The 17379-nt window shown below is 37.4% G+C and overlaps 1 protein-coding gene across 1 annotated transcript in view; it reads right to left on the bottom strand.

The window, feature by feature from the left end:
* Positions 1-555: 555 nt before the first annotated feature.
* The window catches only part of tex10 (testis expressed 10), a 28511-nt gene continuing 11687 nt past the window's right edge, over positions 556-17379 (bottom strand). Inside the window, exons 7-17 of the mRNA XM_048152109.1 lie at positions 17255-17367; positions 16511-16770; positions 16282-16420; positions 15275-15444; positions 14092-14269; positions 8922-9010; positions 8679-8812; positions 3666-3746; positions 3399-3568; positions 939-1149; positions 556-771 (exon numbers count right to left, since the gene is read on the bottom strand). Coding sequence (XP_048008066.1) covers positions 661-771; positions 939-1149; positions 3399-3568; positions 3666-3746; positions 8679-8812; positions 8922-9010; positions 14092-14269; positions 15275-15444; positions 16282-16420; positions 16511-16770; positions 17255-17367 — 1656 coding nt within the window. The 3' untranslated portion in view covers positions 556-660. The remainder of the gene's footprint in view (positions 772-938; positions 1150-3398; positions 3569-3665; positions 3747-8678; positions 8813-8921; positions 9011-14091; positions 14270-15274; positions 15445-16281; positions 16421-16510; positions 16771-17254; positions 17368-17379) is intronic.

Genomic DNA, 17379 nt, shown 5'->3' on the forward strand with positions numbered 1-17379 from the left:
AGCGCCTAACACCCAATCGCTTCCCGGGCGCCAAGTCAAAATGGCTGCCCACTGCTTCTAATGTGTGTGCACTAACTTGGATGGGTTAAATGCAGAGGACAAATTCCGAGTATGGGTTGCCATACTTGGCTTTCACATGTCACTTTCACTTTAAAACTGATACCTTTTTATCAGGACTCTTTGATGAATAGAACATTCAAAAGTACAACAGTTATTTGAAATAAAAATATTTTATAAGAATACAAATGTCACTTTTGATCAATTTAATGCATACTTGATGAATATAAATATTTCTTTGAAAAAATCTTACTGATCACAAACTTTTGAACGTAGTGTAAAAGGAATCCTGTAACCAATTTCTGTTTGCATGTTTAAATTCAGAATTCTTTAAGAAACTTTTAAAACAGCAGCTGTTTGTGTTCCAGTTGCTTTGAGTAAATACTATTACACCACTTAGAATTCAGTTACCAGACAAAAACAGTGGGTAATAAAAAAAAAGACAACTCCAGGTCTGTATTAATAAATGTGTAATAAATCTGAAACCAAACTAATCAATTCATTATCACAATGTTTTATTTTTAACTTTTGTACAAAAGACTGGAGAATCGGAAAAAGAAAGAGCATAAAGGCTGTGGCAATGAATATTATAAGAGTCAGCAGTTAATAGATGTCCCTCATGGCCATGTTGGCCCGCTGACTAGAGATCGTCACGCTGTAGCAATATAGCAAGTCAGTCAGCCACTGCTCTCGAGTCTCTCCACCATAGAAATGCTGCAAAAACAAACAACAGTCAAGAAAGTATCAGGCAGTTCAAGTTTAAAATTTCTAATTTTTGAAACATCTATTGAAGCAAAGTTAAAATAGATACATGCAATCATAAGCATTACATATTCTGATGTGCCATTATGTTCTTGAGGAACCGTGTGTGTGTTTGCTACCGTTAAGTCCTGTATGATATGTTGCAGTAGACTGGCGTTGGCCATCATGTGGTTGCGTAATTGAGTATGCTGAAGAAGTAATGACAGGATCTGTGCCAACACGGGGAGCTCTTCCTCACACAGGTCGCACACACGGAAAGACTGCAAGACCAATCGCAGGAGCCTCGGTACCGTACTCAATGCAGCAAAACATGCCTCCCACACGGCATCCCTGAAGGAGAGATAAACATACATTTTGACAAGTTTTTTTTCGTTTTTGTTTTGAGCGCTAAATCATGGACCACCAATTCCTTTACCGTCAGCATAAAGCGGAAGTCTTTTCTTCCCTATAGACCCTTTTCACAGACTGTGATGACGCGTTTTAATGGTCATCGATATCCGTAAATCCTGCAACGTTTTTTATATTTTCATTTAAAAAAAAAACTTATGTACATTTATAACACTATACTTAGTATTAAATTGTCATGTTGACATGCATTCTCTGTAAAGCTGCTTTGAAATGATATGTATCTTGAAAAGCGCTATACAAAAAACTAGTTAACGCTGCAGTGTTTCTAATACAGCAGCAATGGGAGTGACAGTAAAAATGGCATCTTTCTCTCTTCTAACTGCCATTATCAATCACTCTTTATTTTTTTCCTCTTTTTGAAAGTTGTGAAAACACTGTTGTGGAGATTTTCTTTTGCTATTTGAGCAAATGGAAACACAAAAAATATATTTAATGTATTCTCTTATTCACCGCTAAAGAATTTTACCTAACTATGATGACTTCTGCTTCTGAGAAACCCGGAAATGTGAAAAGGGTCTATTGTGATATGATTGTGAGTAAAAAAACAACAAAAAAACAGCTTCTCGAACAAGAAAAAATGTAGGGCGGGACTTGTTTTTGTCCACTCAATTGATTGGACCATTGGATTGATTTTGGTTTGAAATTGCTGTGATCTCATATGAGTGACAGGTTGTCCTGTCCTCGCGATGTCACAGCAAGAGGAAGGGGAAATTATTTTGATTAAAGGTGCCCTAGAACGTTCTTTCACAAGATGTAATATAAGTCTAAGGTGTCCCCTGAATGTGTCTGTGAAGTTTCAGCTCAAAATACCCCATAGATTTTTTTCAATAAATTTTTTTAACTGCCTATTTTGGGGCATCATTAAATATGCGCCGTTTCAGGCTGCGGCCCCTTCAAACCTCGCGCTCCCTGCCCCCCCAAGCTCTCGACTATAAAACAGTGCATAAAGTTCACACAACTAATATAACCCTCAAATGGATCTTTACAAGATGTTCGTCATGTATGCTGCATGCATGCTTCGGATCATGCGATTATAGTATTTATTTGGATGTTTACATTTGATTCTAAATGAGTTTGATAGTGCTCCGTGGCTAAAGCTAACATTACACACTGTTGGAGAGATTTATAAAGAATGAAGTTGTTTATGCATTATACAGACTGCATGTGTTTAAAAATGAAAATAGCGACGGCTCTCTTGTCTCCGTGAATACAGTAATAAACGATGGTAACTTGGCATCATGCTAACGAAACATTTAGAAAGACGGTTTACAAATATCACTAAAATTATCATGGATCATGTCAGTTATTATTACTCCATCTGCCATTTTTCACTATTGTCCTTGCTTGCTTACCTAGTCTGATGATTCAGCTGTGCACAGATCCAGACGTTAATACTGCCTGCCCTTGTGTAATGCCTTGAACATGAGCTGGCATATGCAAATATTGGGGGCATACATATTAATGATCCCGACTGTTACGTAACAGTCAGTGTTATGTTGAGATTCGCCTGTTTTCCGGAGGTCTTTTAAACAAATGAGATTTACATAAGAAGGAGGAAACAATGGAGCAACTCAAATGTATGTCTTTTCCATGTACTGAACTCTTGTTATTCAACTATGCCAAGGTAAATTCAATTTTTGATTTTAGGGCACCTTTAAAGATTACGAGGGCACATGAATTGCATTATTTTTTTTTTTATTTTTTTTAAATAATGATGTGCACTGATATATCATTTATAGTACTGAAATATTCCGTAAAAAACAAGAATTGTCCGTTTTGATTTCATGGTATGATATGTGAAAAAAGGTGGCAAAAATGTAATGAATTTATTAATAAATAGTTTATATATTAATAAATAATAATTATATATGTATTATTATTCTTTAAAGTATATATTCACATATTACAGACACAAAATAATTAGCCACTTGTATACTATTGCTGACTGAAGAGATTGCTTACAAAAACAAGTAACTTTATTTTCAAATGGTTTCTTTTTAATTTTGCTTTCTTTATGGAAATGGCCTTTTTGGACTTTCCCCAGTCCTGTTTTCCACATTCTCTTTGCTGCATTATCAAATAGTCTCTCTTTGTGTACACTTTGTGGTGTATAAATGTTACTCTATGCAAATATTGTGTGTGTGTGGGTGTGAGCGTGTTTGTGAGCACACCTCTTGCGGGCACTCTGCTCCAGTTGTAGCAGCAGATTGAGCATGCTCAGGCAACAGTCAGACAGGAAGTGGAGGAGTGTGTCGCTGGGCAGGAAGTTGACATCCAGTAACCGGGGAACACACCTTAAAATCGCTGCACACACACAGTCTGGCACCACGACGAGTCCACACTACAAAGAGATGGAGAGAGTCTTACCACAAACTATGTCTGGCTCCACTGCCCACTCGTATGCAAAACATTCAGCAGAAAAACACATGTTCACTCACCAGATTCTTAATGATGGCGTTCTGTATTACATCAAAACACTGTGCACGAGATCCTAGGGTGTCCAGGCAGTGACACACCACCTACAAACGAAGTGTAGAAATGTTTATGAATTGAGCAGGTAAGTTAAGGTAATTTAACTTACCTAGGTAAGGTAAGTTCACACACATTTCATTTGCTGTCTTTACATTAAAAGGCACACGTACAAAGATTTAATTAATGAAAAATTACGGTAAAAAAATAAAGTATATATATATTTTTTAAGAGTAATTTTTCATTAATCAAGTCTTTGTACATCTGCCTTTTAATGTAAAGACAGCAAAATGTTCTGAAGAATATCAAGCTAGGCAAAAAGACTAAATGAAGATGAACAGATTTTAGGAACATCTTCTGAAGAGAGTCACTTCATAGACTGAAAGCTGAGAGACAGCTGACACTTTTTCTATCTCAGTCTACAAAGAAGCTTTGAATTATACATCACAACATCTTAACATCTGACACACACACACGGTTTAGGTCAGACAAAAATAAATCCCCAGGCACAGACAAAAGAGAAGTCTGCAGAGAACAAAGAATCCTATAGCACCACACACACACATATATATACAGTGACAGGCTCAAAGGGTTGGACCTCACCACTACGGCCGGTCTGTTGTAATGGAAGTTGACACTGGACAGATTAGCGACACCCTGCCACTCTCTGAACTGATATTTTATGAGCACAAACAATAAATAAGTGTGTGAGTATATGTGTGTGAGAAATCTAATAGTGCTAATAGCATTAGGGCAGATTAGATTAAACAGATGAAGGCGGAACGGAATGTCATTCAGAGCAGGTTATTATCAGACATTAATCAGGCTAACAGTGTTAAGAACACATTACGCATGCTTTAGATTAGAGACGCCTGATTGGCAATAAAGGAATGGACCCCCAGCAGCCATGCTCTCTCGCTCTCTCACTCACACCACTCAAACTTAATTTGATGCTAATTGCCAAGCTATATCTCTGAGAAACAGTAAGTGAGAATTTTCTTTAAGAGTGTGATGTGAAATCCCAATAGGATTAGAAGCACACTTTTTAGCACATTTTTGTTTTAGCACATTAGGATTTTCACTGTAAAAAAAAAAAAAAAAAAAAAAAAATAGAAAAATAAAATTGATCTTGTTTACAACGTAAAAAAATGGAATATAAAACAAAAAAGTAATTATACACGATGGTCAGAAGTTTATAATAACTTATGTTTTTGATCAAAAATACAGTAAAAATAGTAATTTTGTTAAAAGAACTGTTTTCTATTTTAATCTAGTCTTTTGGGGTAGAATATGTATTCATTTATTTATTTAAAATATATATTTTTATTTAACAACGGCACATTAAATCAAACTAAAGTGACAGTAAAGACATTTATAAATGTTCATAATCAAAAGATTTCTATTTCAAATAAATTACATATTCTTTTGAAGAGTCTGTTCATCAAAGAATCCTGAAAAAAAAAAGTGATTTCTACAAAAAAACAGTAAAAGAAAAATAAAATAATAATAGGAACCATTACTAATACTTGAGCACCAATAATTATCAATCATTGAGCACCAAATCAGCATATTAGAATGATATCTGAAGGATCATGTGACACTGAAGACTGGAATAATGGCTGCTAAAAAGTTAGCTTTGCCATCACAGATTTTTTTTTTTTTTTTAATTGTAATAATATTTCACAATATTACCGAATGCAGCCTTAAGGCTCATGTATACTTTCCACATTCCACACTGTCAACTGTGTGTGAGCTTTTCAAGTAGCCGTGAAGTATACTTTGGGCTTTGGTGAACATAAGAGTCTTCTTTTTTTCTCCACAAAGTTGAAAATGCAATTAACTTGTACCAAAAGTTTTATTATCTAACCAAAATGCTAAATGTGTTTTTGTAACGTGATTTTTTTTTACTGTTAAATATTATTTCTAATTAAGCGCAAGTTAAGTGATTGAGCTCAGAGAAAGCATGTCCTGTGCTTGTGTACGTGAGGAGGGAATCAGGCGCTTTTCCTCATTAAGGCCCATTATTCTCCATCAGCCTCACCTGCTGGCATCATCTCCCCCGTCACTCCTCATTACCGTATCAACGGAGATGCCAGCCGTCCCTCTACACCTATACTGTCTGATTGACTTGGACACAAAAAATGAAAGTCCAGAGAAAATTGCATAGAGGAATTAGCTGTGTGTGTGCAGTAAAAAGAGGGGGGCAATGAGAGTCAGACCCTGGCCTGAGGGTGTGGTTTTGTTGGGTTTTAATTTCCGTGTAAAATGTCAGGTGGTGATGGTGTCTGCTGGCTGGCATTAGCATTTGCTTTAGCCAGGAGCGCTCTGATAACCAGCCCTTATTGAAATATGGAGACACCTACACCGGTGTGATGCGATAAACCTTCCCTTGCACAACGAACTGGCCACCTCCAGGGGGAAACTAAAACACACTTGTGCGTGGAATAACAACCCAAGTGGCCCTGCGCTGATTCAAGTGAACACCTGCTTCTTGTAAGAAGTTGAAAATTGCACACGGTTGGCATGAAAAAAGACGATGCGATTAAGGTGAACAGCGTGACATGATTCACATCTCTTTCACCCTGTTTACACCTGGTATTAAGATGCGTTTTGGTCGATCGGATCACATGTCGACAAGGGATACACATCTCTTTTGTCCACTTTTAAGCACTTTCCTGACTTCTTTTAGGGGAGGGTCTACGGGCGGGTTTTTCAGATCTTTCGATCTAATGGTCAAAATAAGCTCGTGCAATTTACATATAAATGCACCCAGAGACGACGGAAAAACATACAGAGAGCAGCAGCTTTCATTTCTGCTATGACAGCCGCAAGACCATGCCATACGCGGTGAGTGTGTGTTAGAAATCAGGAATGGTGAGAGAACATTGTGCTTGGTACATTTTTCATCTTCAAACCAAACTTCGGTCTTCAGCCGACAAAGTTTAAATCCCGTCTGACTAGCACGCTTGCCGTAATGTTTATTGTGTCAGTAAGCGGTCTTTTGTGGCTGTTCGAAGACATTCAACCACATGACCGTTTCTACTACGAAAGCAATCCAGTTGAATGCATTTTCGACTACCTCTGGAACTGGTCGAAAGTTGGACAAGCTCAGAATGTTTTACACCTCATTTACACCTGTATTTAGCATCGTCCACTTGTGATCCGATCGACCAAAATGCATCTTAATACCAGGTGGAAACAGCGCCTTTCATGATATGCAAAACATGGCTTGTTTACCAAGTACACACAAGAATTTTTTCACATGCACGAGAAACTGTACAAAAAAAGTGTACAAATAAATTTTCTAGTGAGCACAGGAAAATACTGTCGCTGTTTTCTTTTAATATCTATCATGACAACGTTTCAGAATTGTTTTTTGCGCAAAAATATAGTTTCGCAAGAAAATATATTTTGAAGCTACTTCACACAAATGTCTCAGGGTTTTTTTCCGCAAATATCATTTTAGGGGCTATTAGAGCTGTCAATTTAACGCATTAATTTGGTGTGATTAAAAATGAAAAAATTACATTAATATTAACGAAACTAACTGTGCCCCTGACCTGTACGTAAATTGCGTATAAAGGAATTCTCTTGGCTTCAAACTTGAAGTTACACGTTTTTTGCAACAATGTAACAATGGTTTTGAGATGCACTTTTAATGTTGAATTAATTTAAAAATAAAAAATAGCACTGATGAAATAAAGGTGATGATACACGGGCAACTTTTTGAGCAATGTTGCAGGGCAATTTTTTCAATCTTAGGCACTTTCCCATTGAGAGTGGGCAACAAATTTCTATCTGGATACTTTAGATCGAAATTTGTGGCCCATTCTCAATGGGAAAGTGCCCAAGCAAAATCGCTCTGCAAAATTGCCTGGCTACATTGCTCAAAAAGTTGCCGCATGTATCATCACCTTAAGTCCGTCTGACATGTTTTCTTTTAAATGAGCATTTTTTACCAGGTTCCTATGTTTAGGTTTCAGTAATCTCACTTTAATGAAAAAGTTACTGAAATGCCTCATTTTCAAAAATGTCACTTCATTGATTCATTCACTTCAAGTCAATTCATTGGTCTTCATTTTTTTTTACAAAAAAAACCCAAATGTCCACCTCTCTGGACAATAAGACAGTAAAACGGCCATTTCTGTCAGTTTTACAGCAGCAAAAGAAACACTGTTGTATTTACTTGCTACTCGTGAAATCCTGTCATTGCCACTGTAATGACGGACAAAACATGCAGCTCGGCAATTGAAAGCCGGCTCATGCGCACACGGTCATTCATCTTGAAATCATGAGATTCAATTCACATCTTCCGATTAGTTCTTTAGTGTACTTAGAGGCTTTTGCTGACAAAGGGAAGTGGCGTTTAGTGGCATTTCTGAAAGGGCTGGTGCTGGGATTTAGCGGATTTAAAGCAAAAGTATTTTTAATGAACGTATACTATGTGCGGAGAGCATTCGCTCAATATCATTATCTCATTTTTGACGGAGGTAGTGTTTAGCGGCTTTTGCATCTGAACTCTTCATATTGACTTCTAAAGGCACTTTATGTAATGTTTATTCAATTATTTTGCCTTTCACAATAATGAGATGTCTTTTTAAATTTTCATCTAAACTTTCATGGGGACTTTTCTTAGAAAACATTCACATATGTGATTAAATGTGTACAAAAAATTAAGCACTGGATAGGAAAAATATTTAATGCTGAAAACGCTGTGCAGGTAAATGTGTGTAATGCAAATTCACTCAAAAGACAGCAGAGAGACGAGTGGATTGACACCAGAACAACCAAATGACTGACAGAAGCCAGACTAACTGACAGCAGATGAGAGAGGAGAGGGACGCTCACAGGGGCCAGAGTGGATGACAACAGGATTAGAAACATACACCAGCGGTTGACAGCAGAACAAATGACATAACACACATGCTGGAGCAGCTGAAAGTTTAAAAAGGGACTGGCAGATAAAAGAAAGAGAGAATCACCTCCACTACATCCCAATGATGGAGAAACTGCTCCAGGGTGGTAGTGAACACACTGAGGGGTGAGAGTGTGGAGGAGGGCAACAGGCCATCTTCATCTGTGTCCTGCAGGGCTTGCAACATCTCAGAGGAGAAACCTGAAGCACAGGATCACGGGAACACCGCTTTACCAATATCAGGCATGCTGTCGGTACTTGTATCACTGAATGTGATGTCTGATGTGTGTGTATGCAAGTGTGTGCGCACCTGTTAGTGTGGTGAAAAAGAAACTGAGGTAATCTACATCCTTCACTGGCACATCCTGTGAACTGCTCGACCAGCCACTCAGAGGAGACCTGCGGGGAAGCACACACGCATTACTGTGCAGTGGTCCGGCACTGATCCGCTCTCCTGTTACACATCTCACACTGTACCTGTGTGTGTGCGTGTGGTGAGAATGTCAGTCTAAAAATACTGGCCATCTGAGATCCTTCATTTCCTTTGAAATCAACCTCCCACCACAAACACGCTCACCTTCAGCAAATGAGAACACTCACGGTATTAAGGAAAAACCGGGGTCATCCTCACAATAATACAGACAACACTTACTGTTCCTTAAGAAGATTTTAAAACATTCATGAAGCACAGGATCATGTTTTTTTTTTTTTTTTTTACTTTTTTTATAGGGATGAATGCTATATTAAGTTTTTGTATGTTTTATTTTTTGAGACAAAACAGATTTTTAATATTCACCATTTATTACTTATCGGCTTACTAGAATACCAATGCTTCTTTTAACTTTTATTCAGAAAACACATTAAAGGGTTAGTTCACCCAAAAATGAAAATTATGTCATTAATGACTCACCCTCATGTCGTTCCAAACCCGTAAGACCTCCTTTCATCTTCGGAACATAGTTTAAGATATTTTAGATTTAGTCCGAGAGCTTTCTGTCCCTCCATTGAAAATGTATGTGCGGTATACTGTCCATGTCCAGAAAGGTAATAAAAACACCATCAAAGTAGTCCATGTGACATCAGTGGGTTAGTTAGAAGTTTTTGAAGCATCGAAAATACATTTTGGTCCAAAAATAACAAAAACTACGACTTTATTCAGCATTGTCTTCTCTTCCGGAATCCTTTCCATTGAATTGATTCCATTGAATGGATTCCATTGAATCCTTTCATCTGTCTGGCGTTGGTAATGCACTTTTACGTCGCCGTGGTTGTTTTGGCGATTAGGACATCCGAGACATTTTGAAGCATCCAAAAATAACAAAAACTACGACATTATTCAGCATTGTATTCTCTTCTGGGTCTGTTGTCAATCTGCGTTCATGACTCAGCTTCTTCTTCTTCTTTCCTGTTTTATGGCGGTTGACATCCAGCTTATTGGTGCATTACCGCCCCCTTCTGCTCCGGTGTGTGGTTCACGACTCCGCAGTTACGCTGCTGATGTAAGACGCTGCTGACGTGCTATCCGGTGCGCCCGAGCTTCGCCTGAGGGAGACGCACGCTGTATTCAAGCTATTCTACATTGTTTGTATTTTGGTACTGCTATATTTTTTAAAATGGTGCGTAAGTGTGCATGTCACGGATGTCCTAATTGCCAAAAACAACCACGGCGACGTAAAAGTGCATTACCAATGCCGACAGATGAAAGGATTCAATGGAATCAATTCAATGGAAAGGATTCCGGAAGAGAATACAATGCTGAATAAAGTCGTAGTTTTTGTTATTTTTGGACCAAAGTGTATTTTCGATGCTTCAAAAAATTCTAACTAACCCACTGATGTCACATGGACTACCTCGATGATGTTTTTATTACCTTTATGGACATGGACAGTACTGCACATACATTTTCAATGGAGGGACAGAAAGCTCTCGGACTAAATCTAAAATATCTTAAACTGTGTTCCGAAGATGAACGGAGGTCTTACGGGTTTGGAACGACATGAGGGTGAGTCATTAATGACATAATTTTCATTTTTGGGTGAACTAACCCTTTAAATTGATCAAAAGTGACGTTAAAGATTGTTACAAAATAATTGTATTTCAAATAAATGCTATTCTTTTGAAGATCCATTCATTTAAAAAAAACAAAAAAATTATTTTGTTTCTGCTAAATATTAAGCAGCACAACTGTTTTCAACATTGATAATAATAAGAAATGTTTGTTGAGCAGCAAATTATCATATTAGAACAATTTCTGAAGGATCACGTGACTTTGAAGACTAGAGTAATGATGCCGAAAATTCAACTTTGCCATCACAGGAATAAATGACATTTTAAATTGTATCAAAATAGAAAGTTATATTAATCATATTTTACAATATTACCAATATTACTGCAGCCTGGCATTTATTTGCTTAAGAGTCTTCTTTAATAAAAAATCTTTCCCCATACGTTTAAGTGGTAGAGTATATATAAAATATACATTAAAAGGTGAAGTACATCATTTTCACACCGCTAGCAGCACTTAACAGAAATGGGGGGTGGGGGTTGGATGGGGTTACACTCTTCGAGGAAGCCAATCTATTAACAGCTCAGTCTCTGCACATTAAGCTAGGCTAGAGAGAAGAAAAAAAAGTGTTTAAACATCACACACAGCCCCTTTAGGCTATGAAATGTATGCATGATGGTAAATGTTGCTAAATGAAGTACCAATAATATTTTGTAACATTTTCTCAGCTGGTTTGTAACAGTTAAAGCCTGAAAATCACCCAGGTAATTGCTGTGATCAAACACAGAGGGCAGGAGAACCAAGTGAGGCCAGTCCAACATGGGCTCCATGTGATGCTTTGCTTCTATGTGTGTGTTAGGCTTCAGCAAGAATTTAATGGTAAGACATTGCTAGAAGTGACCATTTTATAGTCACGCTTTTTTGAGAAGGAAATCAGAAAGAACCAGTGTGTGTGTTAAAGCTATTCAAGGACAATCCATGCAGTCTTATGATTCTCCCTGATAGATGTGGATCAGCCTCGAGGCCAATAAAGTGAATGAATATCTGATCTTTTACTTGTTTTGATTTAATTTCTCTTGTGATTGTGGAATGAGCATGTGTTGGACTTCCTTAATGCATACTGATTGGCATATTTCCCATCAACCCATTAGTAAAAATGGGCTGGACACACACACACATAGATGTGCCTAGAAAAAAAGTGCTACTGTTCACTGTCTTTGTGTGTGCCAGCCACACACACACACACGGCTAATCTAACAACACACACTCTATCGCTAAACTATTAGCCATTCTTGTCTAGCAACATTTAACAACACTTTCTGAACCCCATGGCCACCGTTCAAAACTCATCAAGAGTTAGTCTCATTTCGGTGATGTGATCAAAGCCAAATTCTTGTGAAGGACAGAATGTTCGGTTCATGTTATTCTGAGGATTGGCTCTCTTAACGGCATGTCACGCAGTTCTGCCATGAACAGAAGCAGCCTTAAGTGATGCTTGGCTTATCGCAAAGGAATCCTGTCACGGGTCCAGATTTTTTCAAAAGTGCAGTCGGTGTGAATTCACTTGCCGTAGCATTTGTTTTGGAATTTCGGTGCGACTCTTAGCATGGACCTTGACGATCGTTCCACGTCTCATCTAAAGAGTAATACTGCCCTCTGTAGGTGTCCTAGCATACTTAGACTAGTGTTGTTCTAATGAGCAAACAGAGAGCCCAGAGGAAAGGCAGTGTATCCAACACACATTCACACACGTCACACAGGGACTCTAAGTCGCACAGTCAGAGTGCTCTCAAACACTGCTCCCTTTAGGATTTAAGGAGAAACCACAAATAAAAGAGTGGCTTTAGGCTAGTGACTAAAAGAAACAGTGGGGACACAGCATGTCACAAAGATACACACGCAAATGTACTTGCACACAGCCTAAGGCCCTCAGCATGCAGAGGAACTAACAAAGGAATATTCTGTCAATCATACAGGATTAGTAAAATAGTAAAAAAAAAAAAAAACTATTATAAAAAAACTCAGATGCTTATCAGATCAGTCCCCATTTGTTTTAAGCCTTTATATAGACGTGTATTTTGTATATGAGATGCACTATTTTATTATTATTGATTTACTATTATAGTACTTATTAATTTTTTTGAACTAGCTTTTATGTTTATATTGTCATTTTAGTTTAAGTTTTAGTAATTTTGTCATGTGCTTTTGTCATTACTATTTTAAATATTTTAATTTAGCTTTAGCTTATTTTTATAACAGTTTAAATATTAGTATTTTAGCTTAAACTTATTTCAATAAGCTGCCATTTCTAATGTTTTTCCATCTAAAATTTGACTGTATTTCAGCTTTATTTATTTTTTTTTAGCGAAATTGATTTAATAGTTTTGGTTTTAGTTAGTTTTAGTAACAATAACAACACTGAAGACAGCATCTAAGTAAGGTCTGTTTGCCATTTCATTAAAATTATTCTATTATGTTTTTATTGCAGCATATTATTAACTACATTTAAGAAAGCATCGATAGTTGAGGTTAAAGATGCAGCATTTGTGAATAAAGCAACATGATGATTTTGTATCATATCTGTTATTTTTAACAAGATTTATTGATTTTTTTATCTTCATTTCCCTGAAATCAATAACTTGTTTATTTATGTTAGAGTATTCAACAACAAAACTACTCAAAATGCCCATCCATGTTCCTATCCTGAAGATACTCTCACTAAACAACATTTCTGAAACCCTTTTTTAATGCGAGTATATTATGTTACAACTTCTTGCCAAAAACTGTGCAAAATACTAAGTTGTGTATACTAAAGTCAGCGATAACTCTGAATATAGTGAACTGCAGTATGACCTCTGCTTCTCTGTGCAGTGACTCGTGGCTCCGTTCCACCTCATTACGGCCAATCACGGTTAATGACTAACGGTCACGGCCAATCAGAGTTAAGTGGGAGAATTGGCCATCCTCTGATCGCGCCGCACAGCGCTTGGCTGTCTCCGATTGGTTAAATTGTTTGATTCTATTAGCAGTGAAAACTCTGAGGCTGCTGTCTCCTCTCGGCAGTCGTAGAAAACAGAGTCACATTTTAAACATATCAGTCAGATGCAGACAGATCCCCCCCTTCAGGGCTGAGCTGCACATGCATAACCAGTCTTGGTCAAATCCACACTAATGCACTTATTTCCCCATTTTAGCAAGTATTATGTTTGGCAATGCTCGACTCATGAGAACTATACTAAAGCATGAGTGTGTATGAAATTCGAATTCTGTTTTAAATTATTTTCTTAAATTAAATCTCTTTTCCAAAACCAAACACATTTATATTTCATTCAATAATGGAATATTTTGATTACATTCTTTCATTTCAATCATTTTTTGTAAAGTTTTAGAACAGAGTTTGTGTTCTAAAAGCGGCACACTGGAAGCAGACTTTAGGACTGCATTTGTGCATGCTGTTGTGTCATAACCCTCATACCTCAAGTGTATGGTGCGTATTAGTGTGGTGGCGAGGCTAGCCGACACTCTCCCAGTGTTGCAGACCTGGCTGAGACATGCCAGAAGCTCTGCGGGAAACGCTGGCAGGAAATGGAGAATCTGAACCAGCCTCTTCTGGGACTCCACAGGCAACACTACCACACAGCCCTCCTGTGGATCTGCGACGTGGAAACATACAAACACAGATTAGCATAAACTGAAACACATTAATATAATAGATATGCTTAACACTGAAAAGTTCTATAATAAATTTAAAACAACAACAACAACATTTATGAAATAATATTGTACTAATCTTACGAATGCTTGTATAAAAAAAAAATCAGCTATTTTAAAACCCCTTTAGAAAGCCCTGGCCCATGGTGAAATTACCCTTCAGTTTTGACAGCTCTATTTTAAAATGGATTATTCATTCTGATTGTGAAACTTGATGAGAAAAGGAAGAGCTCCACCTAGTGACGGATTTATCTAACTGCTAACGCTCAACAGTAAAGGAATGAATGCGAGGTAGAAAGAGAGGGAGAAAAAAGTAAGAGAGAAAGAGTTTTGTCCTGTCAGTGATCACAGATAGACAGACATTATTAGCTGCTGACGCACACTGCTGATGTCATGAGGGCTAACACACACAAAGAGAGCGCTGTGCTCCCGAAACACAAAACTACAGAGCACTTATATCACACACAGAACTGGAGACGCCACCACTCTAATGCTCTCCCTCAGTACCACCCGATCCCTTATGCAAGACTCTCTCAAGCACACTTACACACACACTATAGACCTTATACACCAGAAAAACAAGCACGCAGCCATCTTTAGAATTGTGTTTTTTAACTTCCGTTTTGAGGCAGCTCTGTATATTTCTATGGCTTTGCTCTTGAAGAGTATTTAGCTGGTAAATTGGATTTACTTATTGTAGAGCTAACGAAAGCTATCATAAACATTGTAATGTTTGAAGTGGATGTCATAACAAATGTCAGTAGACCGGGAAAATTTCAAAACGAGCAGTTCATTCATAAATTCGTATGATCTTACCTTCATGCTGTGGATATACAAACCGGAAGACGGAACACAACAAGCTCAGCACTGAAAAGGGGCGGGGCTACATAAGGTCTATAGAAGTGTATGCTAAACAGCTGTTTGTGTGTATGGGTATATATGATTACCATAAAGACTGCAGGCGTTTTTTTGAAGACTCTGCAGAAGGTCTTTGTTGCCCCTAGCAGCAGCTGGCTGCACGGTATCCAGCAGTTGCGCTGAGAGCTGAGGATTCCTGCTGCCCAGCAGAACCAGCTGCACCGGCAGTGACGCCAACCAGCACGCCAGAATCTTGCTCCTGGAAGAGAGGGAGACTTCAGACTCTTCTCATTATCACAAGGCACATTTCTAGACTCAAACAATAAAAAGTTGCCAGGGAGAGTCTTCAGTTTACTTAAATACAATTCATTTTACAAACAAACCAGGATACATGGAAAAATATGGCAAAACTGTAAGACAACTAAAAAGACTGTGTGGTCTAATGTAGAAAAAAAAAGAAGAAGATATAAACACATAAAAAATGTAAAATTAATTATTTTGACTTTAAAATACTTCTTCCTTTCCCAGCTTAATGTGCAGAGACAATGAGCTGAGACTATGTTGATACACTTGATGCTCACGAAGTCTGCAGTTATTGAATAAAAAAATGGAAATTTTGTGAAATATTAATACAATTTACAACAAATGTTTTCTATTTTAATATAATCTAAAATGAATTTATTCTTGTGATGCCAAAACTGAATTTTCAGCAACCATTACTCCAGTCTTCTACGTCACATGATCCTTCAGAAATCATTATAATGCCGATTTGCTGCTCAGTTGTGCTGCTTAATATTTATGTGTAAACCATGATACAATTTTTCAGGATTCTTTGATGAACAGAAAGTTCAAAACAACAGCATTTATTTAAAATAGAAATCTACATCATTATAAATGTCTTTACAGTCACTTTCGACCAATATAATTCATCCTTACTGAATAAAAGTATTATGGACCCCAAAATTGTATGTATATATATATATATATATATATATATATATATATATATATATATATATATATATATATATATATATATATATAGCTAGAAAAAAATGGGTTGAGGTCCAGACAAAAATGGGTGGTGGGCATCTACCTAGCAATATGAGGGTGGTTCTGATGCTCTTGAATGTAGAGCTGACTGAAGAAGCGCAGCAGAAGAGTGCGGACGCTCACACCCAGGTTTCTCTGCTGGTACTGCACATACACAGCCTGCAGGAGATCATCTGTCACCACTGGAAACACACACACACCCCCACATTTTATATTCAGCAAACTTTTATTAGAAAACAAAAATTTGTCCTCCATAAAGAAAAGTGTCTCACCTCGGCTGCGCTGGGTGACAATCATCCTCCATACCACCTCCAGTAAGGCTGCCAGGTGCTTTGAGCTTAGCTTGCCCCCATTGGACAACGTCTCCCTAATAAAGACCCTGATTGGTCCCAGCCAGTCAGCATCTTCGGCTGCTACATGATCCTGGCCCCTAAGACTGAGTGTCACCATAACTTGACATAATGTGACGTTTACGGCCAACGGTTCCACATTAGCCCCAGCAACCGTTTCTCCTGCTACTTGCTGCCTACTCCTGAAAGAAAAAAAAAGGAAAGAAAGAAAGAAAGAAAGAAAGAAAGAAAGAAAGAAAGAAAGAAAGAAAGAAAGAAAGAAAGAAAGAAAGAAAAAGAAAATTACCCTCTTATTAAAGCAGTAGTTCTCAACCACTAGGAGGCCTCAGGGTTCTTATTATTAATATATTATAATAATCTAACATATTTAGAAGGTGATAGTTGATTTCAGTAAAAAAGCACAATTTGCTTTAACATAGAATATATAACATAACGATGTGCATTAATGTATACACTTTATAACTGGGTAATCTACTATAATCTACGCTGTTATGTATTTTTCATTTTTTATATTATTTTACACTTTTTTTCATTTAATAACTATTTTTTTTATTGAAGATCATACAGTTCTTGAAACTTCTGGAATTACTTAAATGAATAGTGGTTCATTGATTTACAACTATCAACATCATGTCGGTTAATAAAACATATGGACTTTTTGGTCACCTCTTTCCATCAGCTTTCTTCTTGAATCTTGCCACTTCCAGCAGGCCGTAAGGGAAGTTTTTCATGAAGTGCTGTTTGAAATCTGTCAGGTAGGAGTTCCGGAACCAGACATCCTGCACGATACA

Source organism: Megalobrama amblycephala, linkage group LG13 (genome assembly GCF_018812025.1).
Source record: "Megalobrama amblycephala isolate DHTTF-2021 linkage group LG13, ASM1881202v1, whole genome shotgun sequence".
Classification (NCBI taxonomy): domain Eukaryota; kingdom Metazoa; phylum Chordata; class Actinopteri; order Cypriniformes; family Xenocyprididae; genus Megalobrama; species Megalobrama amblycephala.